The 20205-nt window shown below is 67.6% G+C and overlaps 1 protein-coding gene across 2 annotated transcripts; it reads left to right on the top strand.

The window, feature by feature from the left end:
* The first annotated feature begins 389 nt into the window (after positions 1–389).
* On the top strand, positions 390–19854 carry ZBTB7A (zinc finger and BTB domain containing 7A). Of its 2 annotated transcripts, none has more exons than XM_072787810.1 (3): positions 390–979; positions 10304–11577; positions 14820–19854. In XM_072787810.1, exons 2-3 carry the CDS (start codon positions 10319–10321, stop codon positions 15319–15321), a joined length of 1761 nt encoding a protein of 586 aa, XP_072643911.1. In that variant the 5' UTR covers positions 390–979; positions 10304–10318; the 3' UTR covers positions 15322–19854. The 2 variants fall into 2 exon arrangements, with proteins under 2 accessions (XP_072643911.1, XP_072643910.1); XM_072787809.1 differs by lacking the exon at positions 390–979 and adding an exon at positions 2012–2232.
* The last annotated feature ends 351 nt before the right edge of the window (positions 19855–20205 follow it).

Consider the following 20205-nt stretch of genomic DNA (forward strand, 5'->3'; position numbering starts at 1 on the left):
AACCCCTTCCCCCGCTACGCCCCTGGCGCGGCGGGCGGAGGCGACTCTTTTATATAATCGCGGGCGGGCAGGTTGGCTGCTTCATTTAGGGACCCGGGAGCCCGGCGGACCCGCGGCGTCCCCGGAAAGCCCGCGCCCGGGTCCCCTCCGCCGCTGCGCAGAGCGCGGCCTCGGGAGGGCCGGCGCCCGGCCCGGGTCCCCGCGCGCTCGCCCCCCGCGCCCCCGCCCCCGCCGCCCGCGCCGCCGCGACCCACGCCCGCGCCGGTCCTCGCAGTGCGCACAGCCCTCCCCGCCCCCGCTGCCATCCTGCCACGCCCCGGGCGTCGGGGGCACAGCCCGCGCCCCCCCGCGCCCGCCCCTGCGCAGAGGCTGGGGGCCTGTTTATCTGGAGGCCCCCACCCCCCCTCCACCCCGGGGGGCCCGCTCCCCCCGCGCCCCGGGGAGCTCTGGGGCCAGATAAGCTGGCAAGCTGGCACGGCGCCGCGCAGCGGGGCGGAGAGGTCAGAGGAGGGGGGGCGCGCCGGGGGCGGGCTGGACCCCCCCCCAACTTGACAAAACCTAATAACAGCCCGGTCTCCCCGGCGCGGCGGGCGAAGCCCCACGGGAGGGCAGAGACGTGGCAAGAGGGGACCTGCCGAGCCTGTTCTGGCCTCCGAGGCCGGGTGGGGGGGGCGGGCTGGGCGTGGGGGGGGGCCGGCGGCTGCGGCACCTTTAAGACAAGGGAGGACCCCTCTTGCCCTCGGAGAAACCAGGAAGGGAGTCGCGAGCATCATACGGGGCTTTGGCTGTACTGTACAGTTACTGTAGGGCAGTGACGCCGCCGCCGCCGCCGGAGCGAGGGAGCGACGAGGGGAGAGCGCGAGAGGCGGAGAGCCGGAGACGCGGACCCCGGAGGCGAGCGGCCGAGGAGCCCAGTCCCAACTCCGGGCCCCGGCCCCTCGCGCCCCGGCCCGGCCCGGCCCCGGCCCGGCCGCGCGAGGTAAGTCAGCGCCCGGCGCGGCCCCCCGCGCGGGGTGCAGGGCGGGGACGGGCCGGGGGCGCTGCGCCCACCTCTGCCCTCTCGGGGAGGGGGATACGGGGAGCCGCCGACGTTCCGCAAGTTTCTGAGGAGGGGGTGGCTGGCAGCTGCCCGGAGGCTGGAGGTGCCCTGGATCCCGGGCGCGGGGAGGGGGCGCCGCCCGGGGAGGGGGGGTTGGGGGCGAAGTGCATGGGCTTGTGCCCCGGCCTCCCCCCCCCCACTCGAGTGCACGGCTTTTCGGGGATCCCAGGCGCGCGGGGAGCGGGGGAGGGGAAGCGGGGCCGCATTGAGGGTGGGGGAAACCGGCGTGGGGAGATAGGGGGGCGCGTCGCGTGCTAAGTTTGCAGCGAGGCGCTGGGGGTGCTCTCGCCCCCCGGGGGCCTATTCGGTGCTGCGTGCATACGTTGGAGTTGGCCAGGATTGAGCTCCATGGGGGATGGGGGGGAGGGGGCTGAAAAAACAGGGAGGGGGGCTTTGCAAAGGAGGGGGAAGGGGTGGAGTGTCCCGGTGGGCGGGCGCGGCCGCGGGGGCTTCTGGACGTCGTAGTCCCCCCGCCGCTTGCGGCCGGCAGGTGGCAGGCGGCTCGGACTACAAGTCCCAGGGTGCCTCGCGCCGGCGGCCCGCCGCGGTCCGCGGGTAGGGGCGGTGCGGAGGAGGGGCGGTGAGCGGCGGGCCCGCGGGCCAATGGGCGCGGAGCGATCGCGCGGCGCGGCGCGGGGGCGGGCCGAGCCGGCCCGGGGGCGGGGCCTGAAGCCGGGCTCCCCTCGCCGGGGGCCGGTGGCGGTCCCCGGCTTCCGGCTGCGCGGCCCGCGGGCCGGCCCCCTCCCCGCCCCGGGGCCCCTCCCCGCCTGGTTGTGTAACCGTCCCCAGCCCCCCTCCCCTCGGCCCCCCGCCCCGGGGGGGGGTCACCCACCCGGCGCTCCCCGGGGAGGGCGGCGGCCCGAGCGGCCGCGCGGCGCAAGCGAGCCCGGGGATGCGCGGCCTAGTGCAGGCCGGGCCCGGGCGTGGGGGAGGCGGGCGGGCGGACCCAGATCCGGGGTAATTTGCATCGCCCTCCCCCCAGCCCGGGTGGGGATTGGCCGCCGGCGGCGGGGGGTGGCGCGGGGCCAGGCTCACTGCCGCCTCCCGGCCCCTCGGAGGGAGCCAGCCCAGCCGCAGCCGCCGCCACCGCCGCCGCCGGGGCCGGGCCCCCTCGCCGCTGCCCCGGGAAGGAGGTAGGAGCCCCCCGCGCGGGCGGCGCGGCGGGGGCCCGCGGGCCGGGCGGGGGCCGCGCGCCGCGGCCGGGGCGGGGGAGGGGGCCGCTTCCTGCCCCCGCCCGGGCCTGACTCAGCCCTGGGTGGGGGGACCGGCCTGGCCCCTTGCCCCGCCCGCGCGGCCAGGCGGCTCCGGCCCCCGGGGAGGGGGCGGGGAGCACCCCAGTCCTCCCGCCCGCGCCCCCAAAGCGCGTGACCCCGTCTCCTGCGGCCCGGACCCCCCTCCTTCCCCTTGACGCCACCACCACGTGCGAACCCTGAGCCCCGGCAGAGGAGGGGGTGAGCTGGTGGGATCCGGCCCCCCCCCCGCTCTTCCTCCCTCCCTGGCTTGGGAACCAGCCCCCTCCCCCTGCCGCAGGCCTGGGAACCCGGCAGGGGCCTGAGCCGGGCGCCGGGGCCGGTGCACCCCCAGGCGCAGGCCTTTGCGGGTTCTGGGAGGCTCTGCCCGCGCTGGCTGGCTGCGGGGGAGCTCGGCGGACCGCAGCGAGAGACTGCTGTCCAACCAGGCTGGGGCACCCAGTGGGCGCCCACTAAATGTTTGGGGAATGCAGCCAGCGGTGGAGTGAGCGGCAGGGGGAGGCAGACAACTCCTCTGTCTCCCCCTAGCCGGGCGGCGGAAGTGAGAGGGCTGCTGGTGCCCCTTCCCCGGGCGTGCCCACCTGGTTCACCCATGGGTGGCAGGCTTGGTTTACTCTCCCCCCGCTCCCTGCCAGCTGCCTCCGGGAGCAGGGCCGGCTGGAGAGGGCATCCGGGATTCCATGTCAGCCCCCCCCCAACAACACGGCCAGGGCGTAACCCTGAGTGTGCCGCTCCCACACTGGGGGGGCCTCCGCAGGACCAGCCGATCACTTCCTATTGGCAGAGCTGGTCTTGGGAGAGGTCCGGGGCGCCCAGGCCGGGCCCTGCTGCGGCCCGATGGAGGGCTGCAGGCCGCGGGTTATCTTCCCCTCTGGGGGCCACCCCCCCGCCCCCGGCGAGGCCCCTGGAGCACACCGGGCCTGGCACTTGTCGGCTGGGCTCGGGGCTCTGTTTACCGCCAGCCATCGCTGTGGAGACGGGAGCCTAGGGGAAGGGGGGGCAGGAGCCGGTGACTGGAGGAGCGAAGCCCTGGGATCCGCATGCCTAATGAAGGAAAGAGGAGCCAACGGGGACACTGAAATTTTAATTCGTGGGTCACTTTGGGGGGGTATTTATTATTCAGTTCTGATTGGCTGCGTGGTGACCAGTCAGCACCCTGGCCCGGGCCGGGAGCCACGAAACTCTCAGCACAGGCAGGCCTTAGGAGAAGCAGCACTAGGGTGGCCGCAGGAAGCCCAAGCACCCTCTTCTCCGCGGGGGATACTGAGGCCTGGCATTGCTCAGCCTCCGTCCGGCGGGGCAGGGTCCCGGGGCAGTAGCAAGGGCCTGTGTTTGCTTTTTTTTCCCCTTGCTTTCTCTTCCTTGGGGCCCCCTGACCCGCGGCTGGTCCAGGCCAGTGGCAGCCCCCGATGCCCCCTTTGCCCTGCGAGGGAGCCCAGCGGGGGGCTTGCGGCAACCCTCCGAGCGGGTGCCCAGCACGTGCCGGTGCTGGGCGGGGGAGACCGAGGCCTGGGGGGACGCAGAGAGCAGCCCAAGGTCACCTAGCTGGAGCTGGGTCTGACCATCGTGGTCCTGCCTCTCGGCTCAGGATGAGGCCCGGGTGTCCTTCCTCTCTGCTGAGGGACGGCAACCCACCGTCTTCCAGAGAGCCTGGGGGTTGAGAGCGGGCACCTGTAGGCCAAGGGGAGCTTTCCTGGGGCTCCTGAAACCCTTTGCCCAAAGAGGCCAGGGAGGCTCAGAGAGGGCCAGCAAGGTGCCCAAGGTCACACAGCACCGGCCGCGTGCGCTCGCCTCCCAGCCTTCTGTGGCAGGCACTTTTATGGCTTGCCAGTGCCTTTCCCACCCCCCTCCGCGCCACAGTCCCGCACCTTGGCCCCTGGAGACGGGCAGGGCTCTGGGTTTTATGACCCATTTTACCCAAGATGACCGAGGTCACCTCGCAAAAGCCACGTCTCAGGGCCAGCCCCTGTGCAGCAGAGCTGGCCCGACGTCTGCCGGGGTTCCGACTGACGGCCCCCTGGCTATTGCATGACTTCGGACAAGCCCCTGGGCCTTTGGGGGTCTGGGTGTCCCCCTAGGTAAATTGGGGCTTATAGGGTCCCCGGTGGGTGGTGCCTGCAGATCCACCTGTGTTCTCGTTCCTTCCCCCTGCTCTTGGACGGAGCACCTGGGTCAGCTCGGGGCACAACCAGGATTCTGCGGGAGTATGTGGCCGGTCGAGCCACTTGAGACACGCGGCACCCCCCACCTGTCACCTGGCGCTCCAGGCACCTGAAGGAGCATAAACCGCCCTGCAACAGCCCTGGGCGGTGGGGCCAGAGGAACAGGCTTGGGTGGGGGCCAGTGTGGTCCAGTCGCGGCCCGGCCCTCACCTCCACCTGGGGTTTACCTGGGGAGGTCACTACCCCTCTGTCAACCTGTCTTGCTGCCAGCCCGAATCTGTGGTCCTGAGGGTTTAGCCCGGGGTTCCCCAGGAGCCTGTGCAGGGTCCCTGGCGTGCGGGGTCAGGGCCCGGGCGAACCCCTCCTGCATCCCTCTCCTGGTGACCAGGGGTCAGCCGACTCCAGTCCTGCCCCAGGCTCCCTGTGTGACCTCAGGCAAACCTCTCCCTTCCCTGGGCTATCACAAGGCAGCTCTGAGGGGGCGTGGGAATAAGCTGTCCTCGGCCCCAAGGCCCCCCCGGGGTAGGGGGTTTAGTGCCTTGCTGGTGCCTGGGGGCAGCGTGGAGGAGGGGGCACGGAGCCACAGTACAGAGCCAGGGGGCTTGTGTTCCCGGTCAGCTCTGCGGTGTGACCCTGGGCCAGTCACTTCCCTGCTCTGAGCTTCACTTTCCTGACCCATAAGGTGGGGCAATGACAGACCCCGTGAGGCTTGATGTGGAGATGGTCATGATCAGCCCCTGGACCCCGACCCCCAGCCTGTTGAGGAGCAGCCCTTGCCCTCGGGCCCCAAGGCCTGAGTCAGGAGCACCAAAGCGGGAAAGATGCCCTGCGGAGAATCCGGCGCTTGTGAGGAGCGTGGCCAAAGGACCAGCCCCTCCATCTGTCCCCCCAGCAGGCTGTGAACGGCCACTCAGTGGAAGTGTCCCCACCCACGCCTTTCTGGTTTAACTGGAAAACAAGGTCCCGTCCCACCTCCCGTCAGGATGTGTTTGATGGCGGGTTTGCGGGCACAGGACACGAGCTTCCCGTGTCTGGGGCTCCCAGGCTGAGCCCTCCACCTGCCCGGGCTGGGGGCGGGGCGGGGGCGGAGCGGTGCAGGTACCTCCCGGTAACTAGCAGGCCTGGGGGAGGGAGGGAGAGGTCTGGAGGTAGAGGGGAGTACAGCTTCTGGAGGCCACGCAGGCCTCTCCTGGGCATTTCGTACCAGCAGGTGCAGCCCGAGCAAGGGTGGGATAGGCAGTGACGGGATTCTGGGATTCTGCGAAGCCTGGCTTTGCTTACTCCGGGTGATGGGAAGCTCATTCCTTCTAACTCACCACGAATGGCTTCGGTCTTCCCGGGGCTTCCTCTTGGAACCCGGTACTGGGGTCAGGGCTGTCACTTCCTGAGCCGTGCCGGCTTGAGCGTGGGAATAGGGCGAGCGTCAGCCCCACCCGTGAGTGGGGGGTCAGGTGGGGTCCCCTTGACCTCCTCGGCGCCCCTCCCCCCGCACACACTTCCCACTGGGCCCGCAGCCTTCCTGCCTCTGGCCCTTTAAGGGCTGGGCAGGAAGCCCCTCCCCATTTAGGGCAATAAATGGACACAGAAAATGGCCGAGGGCCCGTGTGCTGGTGCCGGCCTGCAGGGAGGCCCAGGAGGACAGGCGGGCGGCAGCCGGGCCACGCCGGGCCGCTGGTGCCCCCCACTCCCTAATCGGGACACTGCATTCCTGTCCCATTAAACCCCAGCCCGGGGACCGGGCCAGGCAGGGATTGGCACCAGGTCGGGGCGGGGTTACCCGTTGGGACCAACCTTGCAACACAGGCCGCTGGCCTGGGAGGGGGTGGGGGCGGCTGGGCGTGGGCCTGGCAGCCGCACCTGGGCACCAGCCTTGCTGGGCGACCTTGGGCCGGCCACCCGCCCTCTCTGGGCCCGGTTTTCCCCGCCAGGTGACGGCTCCTCTGCCCTGGCTTCCACCTGCCCCCCACGCCCCCTCTCCCTTGACACACAGTAGGTGGGGACGGGCCGACTCCTGCACTAAGGCTCAGAGGTCAAGGTCAAGGCCGCCCATCCACGAGGGGAGGGTCACTAAACAGCCTCACTGGGCCTCTGGGGCCCGGGCCCGGCACACAGTAGGTCCTCAGGCAGCGCCCAGTGGGCGAGAGCGGGCCCCGGAGCCACTGTCCTGCCCCCAGAGGCCAGTGAGGCACCGAGCCATGCCTCCCGCCCCGGGTCCAGCGCGTGGCAGCGGGAGAGCGGGGACTCGGGCCCCGGCTGCTGTGCGTGGCACACAGTAGGTGCTAGAGGTCCCTCTGGTTTCCCGGCATCCTCTCCGTGGGTGGGGGACGGAGGGCGCTAACGCCGCATCAGCTGCCCCCCAGCACTCCCCCGGGAAGGCCTCGGGTGCCAGTTACCTGCCCACCTGGTGCTGGCGGCCCCCTCTCCTTCCCGAGGAGGGCGGGGAGGGGGAGGAGGCCGCCCCAGCCTCACCTTGCGCCTGACCTTGGGAAGCCCGGTGGAGGCAGCCTCCTTCCCTGTCCCTCTCCCGGGCGCCCACCTCCAGGCCTCGGCAGGGTGGCCATTCCCCGGGCTCAGGATGCCCCTCCCACAGGCCCGGGGTCCCTCCCAGGTGACACCTGCTACTCCTGGGACCCGGGGAAGGTGCTCCCGACCTCACCCCGAGGCCCCGGCGCTTGAGCGGCAGCAGCTCAGGCCCGAGGGTCAGCCCCAGCCCGGCCGCCCGTCTGCTGTGTGACCTTGCCCGGGTGTCCTCACTGCTCTGAGCCTCTCCTCGTCTGCGGAGCCCAGGGCTTAGGGCTTCCAGCAGGAGGGATGAAGTAAAGGTGCCCAGTTAGTTCCTGAACCGTCCAGGGCACAGGGGAGGCCCCCAGGAGGGTGGAAACCGACCAGCCTGGGTAACTGCCGCCTGGGAAAAAGTGCAGCAAACGACCCTGGGGTAGATGGGAGGTGGGACCGGAGCCCGCCAGCCGGGTGGGCGGGGCCGGGTGTGGGCGCTCCAGCGCCTTGCTCTGTGGTCTTCGGTTCATCCGGTTTGCTGTGCCCCTACTGTGCGCCCGCAGCAGTGGGGGGGCGGGGACACAGAGGGAAGGGGTGCCCCACCTCTAGCCCGGGAGGAGCCTGCTGAGGCCTGCCCCTCGGCCGCCGAGTCAGCACCCAGCACCCCGGAAATCCCACGGAGGCGAGCGCGGGGGCGGAGCTCTGATGAAAGACGGCCCGGTGGGTGTGGGCCCGAGCCCTGGGGACCCTGGCCGCCCTGGGTGGGGACCCGGCCGGCGTGGGGGTGGGGCTTTCTGGAAGAGAGACGTTTGACTGGATCGTCGTCACCCAGGAAACCGCGTGGTGTGGGGGCACCTACTGGGTGCCGGAGCGCAGGAAGCCACGGGCTCCCCTGGTGCGGAGATGCGGTGGCGCACAGTGGGTGCTCAGCACACGCCCGCGTTTGCCGCGGGGAGCCCGCCTGACCCTCCGAGGGGGCTCAGCTGTCTTCCTCTGGCGTCCGGCTCGGCCTTCTGCCTCCTCGTTGGAGGGAGGGCCCCGGAGGCCGGGTGGGGGCAGCGGCCAGGGCGTGGCGGGCAGGTGGCCTGTGTTCCTGGAGAGAGGGTGTGGGCCAGGTGTCTGCAGAGTTTAGTCTCCAGGGTGAGGGATGAGGGGAGATGGGAGGCCAGATCCTGAGGGTCGGGCTGGCCGGGCCCTGGCTGGGATCCCAGGTGTGTTCTCTTTTGGTGGGGGTCGCGCTGCTGGCCCGGGGGTTTCTTTGGCTGGCATCGGTCTTCCCAGGCCTGGCCCTTTGGGGGACGATCCCTGACTGTTACGTAGGGAAGGAGTAGCTCTGGGACCCGGTGCAGCAGGCTCCGCAGCCGCTGGAGACCCTGACCTGGGCTCTGTCCAGTGCCCCGCGCCCGGTCCGAGGCCCACGCTTGCTGCTCCCCAGCCGGGTGGCTTCCAGCGGCCTAGGGCCTGGGCATCTTCGCACACGAAGTAGGGCTGTGCCAGCCCCTTGCCCGGCGGGCCCAGTGCCCGTGGGAAGACGGGGGTGGAGCGGCCGTGGAGGGGGCTGGTGAATCATCTGAACCATTTCGGGGCCCCTGGAGACATCCCAGGGCCCGAGGGGACGCTGGGCCACCTGGGGGGGCCATCTTGAGGCATCGGTGGCCTGGATCAGAAGGGGGTGAGGAGGGCCGAGGCCAGTCTGATCCGGAGCCCATCTGCCCACTCGCTCCCTGGGGCCTGGGGCCAGACAGCAGATGGTGGCAGGGGGTGGAAGCCGCCAGAGGGGCTCCTCCGAGGCTGAGCCTCATATGGGGTCAGCCCCCCGTCCTCCTGCTCCCAGCAGCCACCTCTGAGCCTCCCCCACCCCCACCACGCGCTGGCGGAACAGAGGGGGGAACCGAGCAGCTGGTGTGGTCAGCGGGAAAGAGGGCGGGCCGCAGAGAGGCGTCCTGGGAAGTGTAGTGCCTGCCTGAGCGGCCACACAAAGGCGTCTGTGTCAACCCAGGGCCTGGACCCTGTTCCCAGGGCGGCCCAGGGTTGGGACGGTCCTGCCCTGGCCTTGGGTCCGGCCGGACCAACCCCGGGGTCCCGTGCCAGGCTGGCCCACTCCCGGCGGCGACGGGGATCTGGGTCCCAGCTGCGTCGGGCGGCTCCGCTTGGGAGGCTCAGGCTCCTGAGGTCCCTGGGGGGCCAAGGAAGGCACATTTTCGCGCCTCTCCCGGGACAGGTCCAGGGGCACTGTCCCCGAGAGCTGACCAGTTAGAGGAATGTGGGTTGTGTTGGGTGGCTTGGGGCAGCCGGGGGCTCCCCAGAGAGGGTGGAGGGGTGGGGACAGGAGCCAGAGGGTTGCACAAGCGCCCGAGTGGGTGGATGAGTCACAGCCCAGGGGAAGGCGGAAAAAAGGAATGGGGGAGAGAGGGGCAGGACCGAGTGGGCCGCCCCCCCCACGGCCAGCTCTTCCAAAGGTCTCTGTCCACTTGACAGATGGGGAGACTGAGGCCCTGGGCTGGGCAGCAGTGGCCAGGGTGGCCAAGAGTTGGGGAGGGGCTGGGTGGGCGTGAGGTGGATGGGAAGCCGCGGCCCCCTGCTCCTCCTTTGGGGGTTCAGTCTGGGTGGGCAGGGAAAAGGAGCGCCAGGCACTTCGCTGCTGCTCGCTGCCAGGCCAGACCCACGTCCCGGGGGTCCTGGGGGCTCCACGGGGCAGGAGGGGTGGTGGTGCCGCCGCTGGCTCCCCCTCCAGGGCACGCCCACAGCCTGCTGACCCCGGCCTGGTCTCCGGGTCTCGGCCGCTCCCTTTCCCTCTGCCCCAGAGCCCCTCGAGGACCGGGCCTCGCTGGGAGGCAGGAGCGAGGGGCGGGGAGGCCCAGGGGCGGGGGGGGGGGGCGGTTGGCGCTGACCCTCAGGTCCTACACCCTGTTGGGCTGCAGCTGCGGGGCCGCGGGCACCGCTCTCCCTGCTGGTCCTGGTCTCCCGCCTCCACGGCGGAGACGGGGTGCCCGCGGGCTGCTGGGGGCTCGGGCCTGACGGCGCACAGGGGGTGCCTTGCGTCACGGCCTCCGGGAGGGGGTGCGGGCAGAAGCCAGTGCTCAGGTTCCTTAGGAAGCGAGTCGAGCGAGGCCTGGCCCGAGCACCTGCGTGGGCTCCGGTACCGCCTCCCACCGTCCCTTGCACGGCCCGGGTGGAGGGGAGGGTGCCCGGTCCGTGAGAGGCGGGACCTGCTGGGGAGGGCTTCCCTCCGGGCCGCCGCCCGGCCCCGCAGCCTCACGAGCACCCCCCCCCCCCCCCCCGCCCCGGCGCTGCAGGTCTCGGCGCGGAAGATGGCCGGCGGCGTGGACGGCCCCATCGGGATCCCGTTCCCTGACCACAGCAGCGACATCCTGAGCGGGCTCAACGAGCAGCGGACGCAGGGCCTGCTGTGCGACGTGGTGATCCTGGTGGAGGGCCGCGAGTTCCCCACGCACCGCTCCGTGCTGGCGGCCTGCAGCCAGTACTTCAAGAAGCTGTTCACGTCGGGCGCCGTGGTGGACCAGCAGAACGTGTACGAGATCGACTTCGTCAGCGCCGAGGCGCTCACGGCCCTCATGGACTTCGCCTACACGGCCACGCTCACCGTCAGCACGGCCAACGTGGGCGACATCCTGAGCGCCGCCCGCCTGCTCGAGATCCCCGCCGTGAGCCACGTGTGCGCCGACCTCCTCGACCGGCAGATCCTGGCGGCCGACGCGGGCGCCGACGCCGGGCAGCTGGACCTCGTGGATCAGACCGACCAGCGGAACCTGCTCCGGGCCAAGGAGTACCTTGAGTTCTTCCAGAGCAACCCCATGAACAGCCTGCCCCCCGCCGCCGCCGCCGCCTTCCCCTGGTCCGCCTTCGGCGCGTCCGACGACGACCTGGACGCCACCAAGGAGGCCGTGGCCGCGGCCGTGGCCGCCGTGGCCGCCGGCGACTGCAACGGCTTGGACTTCTACGGGCCGGGACCGCCGGCCGATCGGCCCTCGGCCGGGGACGGGGACGAGGGCGACAGCAACCCGGGTCTGTGGCCGGAGCGGGACGAGGACGCCCCTGCCGGGGGCCTCTTCCCGCCCCCCGTGGCCCCGCCGGCCGCCGCCACGCAGAACGGCCACTACGGCCGGGCCGGGGAGGAGGAGGCGGCCTCGCTGTCCGAGGCGGCCCCTGAGCCAGGCGACTCTCCGGGCTTCCTCTCAGGCGCGGCCGAGGACGGGGACGGGGACGGGCCCGACGCGGACGGGCTGGCGGCCAGCACGCTGCTGCAGCAGATGATGTCGTCGGTGGGCCGGGCGGGGGCGGCGGCGGCGGGGGACAGCGACGAGGAGTCGCGGGCGGACGACAAGGGCGTCGTGGACTACTACCTGAAGTATTTCAGCGGCGCCCACGACGGGGATGTGTACCCGGCCTGGTCGCAGAAGGTGGAAAAGAAGATCCGGGCCAAGGCTTTCCAGAAGTGCCCCATCTGCGAGAAGGTCATCCAGGGCGCCGGCAAGCTGCCGCGGCACATCCGGACCCACACCGGGGAGAAGCCGTACGAGTGCAACATCTGCAAGGTCCGCTTCACCAGGTGAGCCGGCGGGGCCGCGGCGGGGCGGCGGGTGTCGGGGGGCGGCCGGGGGCAGCGGGGGGCAGAGGGGGAGCCACGGGCAGGGGGCTGGCCAGGTCGTGAGCTGAGACCGCAGCCACGTGTGCACCCCCCACCCACCCACCCCGCACATGTAGGACCCACGCGGGAAGAATGCTGCGTCCTCCGTTTCGGGACCCTGCCTGCCCAGCCCCCCTGGGGAGCAGCCTTCGGGTGGGGGGAGCGTGCAGGCTGCGGGCCCGACCCCGGGAGGCGGGAGGGAAGGGCCCAGCGAGAGTCGCTCGTCTTTTCCCCGGGGGGTTCTTGTCGTGGGGCCTGGAGTGGGTGTTTGCCTGGGGAGAGGGTGGCTGCCCCGTAGGGCTCAGGGCGCTGTGCTCTCTCCTGGAGGCCGCCGCGGGCCCCAGGGCCGTTTGTGGAGCACCTGCTGGGGGCCGGGGCCCTGTTCTAGGCACCAGGGACCCAGAAGGGGGGAGATGCGCTCGCATCCCCGTGGGGGGCGATGGGGCATGCGGGAGATAAAACCACAGCACTGATAACGAGTCGGCAGGGGCAAAGGGAGCAGAGGACAGGGGCGCGGCGGCAGGGGAATGGCAGAGTGAACGGCCGCTGCAAAGGCCCTGAGGCCAGTAGAGCGCGGAGGGTCGCCGCAGGTCGCCGCAGCCCGCGGAGCCACTGGGCAGGAGGAATTGGAGGCCAGGCTGGGGGAATCTGTGATCGGATCTTCAGAGTCCAGGGCTGGCTGGCCGGGCCTCGTGGGCCAGCCCAGTGGGGGTGGGGGGCTGGCGTGCAGGGGCCTGGCCAGGCTGGGTGACTCAGCATCACCCCCTACCCCCACCCGCCCTGGGGTTCCCCCAGCCACGCCCACCCAAGCTGAAGAAAGAGGCCATTGTCCCGGCTTCCCGGCCCTGCCCCGTGGGGACAGGACCTAGGGGCTGACCCCTGGCCCCCTCCCCAGCCGGCCAGGAGGAGAGGCTGTGGCCCAGACCACAGGGCCCAGGAGCCCTAGCAGGGGCGAAGGCTGCCCTGGGGACATAGGCAGTCTGGTCAGTGGCCCAGCTCCCATCTGCAGGTGAGGTTGGGGTGCTGGTGGTCTTGGGGCCACCCTCTTCCTCCACGCAGGAGTCCTCGGGGCTGTGGGTCTGGGAGGGCCAGCCTGGTGGAGGCCCAGCAAGCCAGCGTCTGGAGAGGGGCAGGCTGAGCAGAGGCCCGGACCCCCCCCCAGCACCCCTAACCACAGTCTGGGGTTCCTTCTGACCTGGTGTCCTTATGGTCCCCCTGCTCTGACGCGGGCTGATCCTGTTTACCAGTCAGGGAGACTGAGGCACGGGGAGGGCCACTGGGCTGGGCCTCTTCCCCGTGCACCCACCTGGCTCCACTTTGCCCCCAACTCAGGGGCCCCAGCCCCCACGCCTTCCTCCAGGCCAGGGAGCCCAGGGGCCCCTCTGAGTCACACTAGAGAGTTGAGTAAGCGGGGCCTGTGGCAGCCGGGGCTATAATTACCCGGACAGGGCTTGGGGTGACGAAACAGGCTGCTTCCACCCCCACCCCAGCACCGTGCGGCCCCTGGCCCGCTGTGCAGCTTGGGGCAGGGCACTTGCCCTCTCTGAGCCTCACCTGGGGAGATCTCTGCACGGTGCTGAGTCCCCGCTGTGCCCGCCGGACCTGCCCCCCTGCTGGACGAGCACGTTAGTGCCCTCGGAGGGGTGCAGGGAGGGCGCTCCTGGCAGTCGCATCCCCTCGCTGCCGACTGACCCGCTCAGTCCAGGGAACGATGAGTTCACTGCGGCCTGAGTTCTGTTGACTCACGTGGGAGTAATAAGGCTGGAGGACGAGCAGGGGTGTGGCCGCCGAGGGCGGCCTTGGCCCTCAGAGCAGTAGGGGCCACAAAAGGGTTAGAGCAAGTAAGGACAGCAGCTCTGTGGGTGATGCCGGAGGGAGGGACCCGGGGCTAGAAGAGCCTGGGGAGACCAAACCTTTGCCTGAGGGCCGGGAAAGGCTTCCTGGAGGAGGAGGGCATTTGAGATGGGGCTTTGAAGGATGAATAGGAGTTTGCCAGGCCTGGCACTGACCAGGCTGGTGTGTGTGGGAAGTGAGCGGCCCGGGGTGGCTCAGACGTGGGACGCAAGAAGCTGCAGCGAGGAATGAGTCAGACGCTGCCGGGGCTCCAGTGACCGGGTCTCTGCCCTGCCCCGTGGGTCCAGGCAGGAGTCCTCTCCCCGTGACTACAGACCCAACACGGTGCCACAAAGCACCCCGCGGGGCACTTGTTGATTTTGCACTTTCTGATAGCCACGTTTTTAAAAAAGTACAAGGAACACGTGAAAATAACGTGAATCACGTGAGTTATAGCCTTTGTGTTAACGGTTAACGCGTAACTAGTGCGTGTATTTCCCGTCACGCTAAGTGAATGGGGGTTCTGGGGTCTGGGTGCCTCCTGCGCTCCTGGCGCCTCAGGTGGGGCGTGCCACGTGTCAGGGCCCGGGGGCCACGTGTGAGCACGCGCTGCCGGATGGGACAGAGCAGCACCTGTGCCGTGGTCGCCTGAGGCCCATAGGCAGAGCTGGGGTGACAGAGCCAGGACCTGCTGTTCCCTGTGGGGCAGGATGGGCGGGGAGGGGGTCCTGGGGTCACCCAGACCCTGCTGTCTTGGGGCTCATGGTCCAGTCCGGAGGACAGATGAGGAACTAGGAACTCGGTTCGCCAAGGAGCATCAGGCGGTGGTGGCAGGAGGGCCATGGGGCGGGGGTGGCTGTCGCGGGTGGGAGGGCTCTCTGAGGAAGTGACAGTTGAGCTGGGATTCAGATGTGAGGATCTGGGAAGAAAGTGCTCTGGGCGGCGGCGGGAACAGCCTGTGCAAAGGCCCTGAGGTAGGCGTGTGCTTAGCGAGCTGCGGGGACAGCCAGGAAGCCGGTGCAGCCAGAGCAGAGAGGGGCACAGGTGCTGTGGCCTTGGCAGGGACGGGGGCCAGGGGGTGGAGGCCGGCCCCTCGGTGTTAGGAACCAGGGCCGCTGGTGCCCCCGCGTTACCACACAGCCCGGCACCCCAACTCGTGCCCGGTCGTATTTCGCGGCGCCTGGAGCGGGTCCGGGGATGCTCCTCGCAGACGCTCCGTGACCTTCCTCCTCCGATGGAGGCGCCGTGGGCCCCGCGCCCCCCTGCCCCCCGGTGCCCCAGGGCGGGGTCGCTCCCGGGGCGGCGCCCGCTGACCCTCGCCCCGTCCGCAGGCAGGACAAGCTGAAAGTGCACATGAGGAAGCACACGGGCGAGAAGCCGTACCTGTGCCAGCAGTGCGGGGCGGCCTTCGCGCACAACTACGACCTGAAGAACCACATGCGCGTGCACACCGGCCTGCGCCCCTACCAGTGCGACAGCTGCTGCAAGACCTTCGTCCGCTCCGACCACCTGCACAGACACCTCAAGAAGGACGGCTGCAACGGCGTCCCCTCGCGCCGCGGCCGCAAGCCCCGCGTGCGGGGCGGGGGGCTCGGGGGGCCCGACCCGTCCCCCTCCCCGGGCGCCGCCGCCCCACCCGGCGCCCCGGCCCCGCCCGGCTCCCCCGACGCCCCGCGCAACGGCCGGGAGAAGCACTTTAAGGACGAGGAGGAGGACGAGGAGGAGGCCCCCGACGGCCTGAGCAGGGTGAATGTAGCGGGCGCCGGCGGAGGGGGGGGCGATGGGGGCGCCGGGGCCCCCGCCGAGGGCAGCTTCGCGGCCGGACTTGCCTGAAAACCAAAAAGAGAAAACAGAAACCCGAGAGAGAGAGAGAGAGACAGAGAGAGAGAGAGAGAGAGAGAGAGAGAATCACCCACCACCCCCCCAAAAACACAAAAAAAGAAAATCTATCTATATACAGATATCTATATCTATATATATATATACAGATATATATATATGAAGCGTCACAGAATCTAGGGTAGTGCTTTTCTCAGAGTTTTCTCCTTCATGATGTTCTCTCCCTCCACGGGGACCCTCGCCCCCGCTCCAGCTCCCCGTCCCCCCCACCCCGTCGATGGCTTTCGGGGCTCGGTTTGGGGTTTTTGTGGGACACAGGGATTCGGACGCCCCCGCCCCCCGGGACAACCCTGGCGCAGCGTCCGGGGTCCCCTCTGAGGCCTGGTCAGGGCCCCGGGCCCCAGGTGGGGGTGAGGGTGGCCGCGGGGGGCGCTGGGGAGCGGGGCGGGCTTTTGTTTTCATCCCCTCGCTGGTTTCTACGAGTCTTTCAGACAGGACCTTAAATGATCTCTGTCCACTGTGAGTGGACGTTAAAATGCACCCCGTCCCCACCCCCACCCTCCTTCCTCAGGGCACTTACTAAGTGGGGGTCCCCCCCCACCGATCTCCCCGACGGCCTCCCCGCCTCCCATTCCTGCCTGTGGTCCTCTGTGTCTCCTGGCCGCTGTGACACAAATCTATTTATTTCCAGGCCTGGAGAGAGGGGAGCTGGGGGGGGGGTGGGTCGCCACGGCGGCTCCAGGGGGCTCCCGCCGCCTCCCTTCACGGCACTTACACCCCGGCGGGCCCCCCACCCCGACCCCACCCCGGACCGCCGCTCAGGGCGCCCCGCCACCCCGGCTGCGCTCCCCGACCCAGGCCGCCCAGACCCCACGAGATGTTTGGAGATTCAAAACTGTTTTGTCTTCACCGCCCGCCCGCCCCCAGCCCTCTCCCGAGTTTTTAAAGCACTTTTTAGATTTTTTTTTCCTCCTTAAAAAAAAACAAACAAACAAAATTTATATATAGATATATATAGATATATATATATAAAATATACTTTCCTCAGAGGAGCAGGCGACAGTGTGGGGTGGACGAGCCCAGAGCAGAGGGAGCCCAGGGTCTCACGGTGGCAGGGAGGAGGGGAGAGAGTCCAGAAGTTCCAGTGTCACAAAAGCAATAAAAACAAGATTTTACAAAACGAAAGGAAAAAACAAAAAAAAACAAAAAACAAACAAAAAAAAAAGGAAAAAAAAAAGACAACCAACCACAAATAGAAGTCTTGGCACTTTGTAACAGAACGGGTACTACACTTTATCTTAATTCTTAATTTAAAAACATGTTTACAAGTTGCAACCAACTTCTATGAAAAGTCGAAAAGACAAAAAAAAAAACAAAAATAAAAGAGAGAGAGCGAGCGAGAGAGAGCGAGCGAGCGAGAGAGCAAATTCCTAAAAGTCAATTTATTTTTGTACAAAATAATAAAAAAAAAAACCCACCACAGATGCAGAATCCACTTCTGTTCCCCGAGGTGAGGCGGGGTCAGGAAGGCACGGGCTCCTCTCTCGGGGCTTCGCCGCGGGGGGCTTGCCTTGCAGGCAGGACCGCGGGGTTTTTGTGTTTCTGCCGTGTCCCCCCCCCACCCCCACCCCGTCCCCTTTTTGGTTCTGATTCGGAGAAGTCTCATCACCCGCCAGCCATACGATGGCCGCCCGTGTCCGCGGGGACCCTCCTTACTGACTCCCCAGCTCAGGGACGGACCGAGAGAGGGCTGGCCTTCCGACCAGCCGGAGCAACCCCCCCACTTTGGGGCTCCCCCTCAGCATGGCTGCCCCCCCCGCCCCCGCCGCCGTGGCCGCCAAGGAGCCGCCATCTAGGACATGCCATCCCCGTCGAGGTGGGTGACGGGGCCCCACCTCCAGGGCCTTACATCCCCCAGGCACCCCTCTTTTTATTCAAAGGCACTGACTGTAATCTGGGGGCCGGCACCCGCCTCCCCCAGCCTCTGGCCCCCCAAAAGGCCCGGTATCGACCGAGCCACAGGCCACGGACGGGGGCCAGGGCTGGGGGGACCGTGTCGCCAGAGGCCAGGGCACCCTCACCCCGACGCCCTCTCGCATATGCAATGCCTAGCGTGGGACCCTGTAAATAGACGCTCTGCCAAGCCGAGACCCTCCCCCATCAAAGCCCAAGGTGAGGGGTGCCCCTGCCCCCCCTCCAGCTGCTGGTCCATCTCCCCGCACCCCTTGGCTCTGTGACAGACCCCGTCTTCTCGTCTTTTCTTTCTTTCTTTTTTTTTTTTTTAAAGGGAAGCTTTTTAAGAAGGCAACTTTCATCATTGTTTCTACAGGATAGTTTTCGTGCCCCACCCCACCCCCCGGGCCCATCAGCCCCCCAAATGTCTCAGGACCCCCCCTCCTGAGGGGGGTGGCAGGGGAGCCCAGGGCCGGGTGGCCTCGCTCTTTCGGAGAACCATCTGTGGAGGCCAAGCAGGGAGCTCAAGCGCCCAGGCCAGGGACCCCCGCCCCCACCCCGGCCAAGAGGTTCCCTGAGGGCGCGGCCCTCTCCCCCTGCCCTACCCCATACACCCCCCTCGCAATAAAACCAACTGAAAAATCACAGCTGTCGTCCTGGCCAGTGGGGGCGACTGGATTGGGGGATCGAGGCCTCTGGGACTATGGCGGGGGAAGGGCTGAACCCCCCCGCCGAGCACACTTTTAACACAGACTTCCTCGGGAATTGCACTAAACCCCTGCCCCTAGCTCTGAGCTCAGCTTCTGACAGCCCTGCCCACCCACTCCGCCTTAACCCCTCTCCTGCTGCCCGCCAGCCCGTCCTAGGGGCCGCAGCGTCTGCATGGGCCCAGCGCCGGGACCCCAGCCCCCCAACTCTGCGCAATCACATACTGTATATAGACGTGAATCGATTTTATTTTTATTCTTTAAATTAAGGTCGTGATAAAGTGTTGCCAAAGATACTGCTGAATTCTCGCGTTTCAGGAAACAAACAAACAAAAAAAAAATATTTGAGGGGGAACGTGCTGACTGGTCAGAAAGGACACAGCAAAACGTTTTTTTGTTTGGTTGTTTGGGGTTTTTTTTGTGTTTTCTTTTTTTGGGGTGTTTTTTTTTTTTTTAAACTGCCTGGTACAAAAAAAAAAAAAAAGAAAAGAAAAACAAAGCGAAATTGTTATTTCCATCATCTTGGTGAAGTTGCGTGGATGTGTGTTGTGCGCGCGTGTGCAAGAGTGAGGTCCCGGCCTGGGGTTCCGGGTGGGGGCTCCGGGGGAGGGGGCACTCCGGGGGCAGCCCCCACCCAGAGCCGTCCACCGGCCTGCGGGACCTGGGAGAGAGAGAGGTGAACACCCTTGCTACTGCTCCCTGCCTAGCCTCCCCCACCCCAACCCTGCCCCCGCCTTTTGAGATTAAGAAAAAAAAAAAAAGGCAAAAAAACAAAAAACAAAAAAAAAAACCTTAAAACCCAGTGAATGTAAAGTGCCGGAGCAGGCCTAGCCTGGCGCGGGTGTGGGCCTGCGCCCAGCCGGGCTCCAGCAGGCCGAACCAAAGTCTGCCCGCCTTGGGTGGCTTGCCCGGGAGACCCCATGTGGCATCTCATCCCGTTTCCGTTTGTATATGGCTGTCCCTTTGCTTCCTTCTGGGGAGGGGGGGGCCCCCAGCCCCTTCCAGGGCCTTCTGGGGAGTCTTTGCCTGAGACCCATCGACCGTGGCGGGAGTGCGGGAGGGGCAGTGTCGGACAAGTGGCACGCGGTGGTCCCACTGAGGCAGGGGCTGGGGCCGGGGTGGGGGTGGGGGGGCGGCCCCCCCCAGGACCAAGGCAGTCCAGGCAGCCAGGATTGTAGGAGGCCAGACAGAGTGAAAGGAAAAGCAAGACAAAAAATTTAAAACCCATAAAAAAAAAAAAAAAAAAAAAAAAAAGCAAAAATCCTATTTTTTGAGAAAGAAAGATATTTATATTTGCAGTTTTATTTTAAAAAGTTATTTAAGCTGAGGAAGCAGCCTTCCTGGAGGGGCGGCTGGCGCAGGACGGGTCCGGGCCTGGGGGCTCAGGCGCCCCGGGAGCCATAACCTCAGAGTTAAGACTAGCTCGTACTAAATACTTAGATTTACACGGGGGGGTGGGCGGGCAGGGCCAGGAGCTGGAGGGGGCCCGGGAGACCCCCGTCCCGGAGCCGGGGCTGCCTGGAGGCCGCGGCCAGGGGTCCTCATACCCAGGTTCCCCCCTGCCCCTCCCAGGCCCAGATACGAGGTGCCTTGGACTTTGGGGGGGCCGGGCCGGTGAAGGGGGGCAGGGGCGGCGCCCGGGGGCACAGAGCACAGAGCAGACATTCCATAGACTGTATCTGAGAGTCTTTATAAAAGTGTGGGAGATTAAAAAAAAAATCAATTGATAAAAATGCACTTTTTGGGGGTGGGGGGGAGAAGCTTTAAAAGTAATAAAAACAAAAACAAAAAGACAAAAGATGAAAAACCAGACAAAAAAATCATTTTTCTTGTACATAAAAAACCACTAAACGCAGCCTGTTACGAACGCTGCTGCCTCATTTGCCTGATTTTGACGTTCCTTGTGTTTTGTTGGGGGGGGAGGCTGGGGGCGGGGACGGAGGGCCTCGGGCCCCTTCACCGAGGGGCGCCCCTCATGCACCCACGACCGCGGGCCCCCCCTGCTCAGCCTGACCCTGCCCGCCGGGGGCCTGGGCCCTGGGGAGCGCCAGCACCGGCAGGCCTGGGGCCCCTGCAGAGGAGGTGACCCACATGCCCGGCTTGGGCAGGTGGCACCAGGAAGGGGCCTGGGGGCGGGCAGGGAGAACTGGCCAGACGGGCTTCTCGGTCACCTCCAGCTCCAGGGTTTCCGGAGGCTGGGGGCGGGGCGGCGGGCCGG

Source organism: Canis lupus, chromosome 19 (genome assembly GCF_048164855.1).
Source record: "Canis lupus baileyi chromosome 19, mCanLup2.hap1, whole genome shotgun sequence".
NCBI lineage: Eukaryota > Metazoa > Chordata > Mammalia > Carnivora > Canidae > Canis > Canis lupus.

Bases quoted from the DNA above. Each gene is read 5' to 3' on its own strand.
- ZBTB7A (XM_072787810.1), top strand. From the start codon at position 10,319: ATGGCCGGCGGCGTGGACGGCCCCATCGGGATCCCGTTCCCTGACCAC. The intron at 11,578-14,819 runs GTGAGCCGGCGG...CCCCGTCCGCAG, and splicing joins TGCAAGGTCCGCTTCACCAG to GCAGGACAAGCTGAAAGTGC.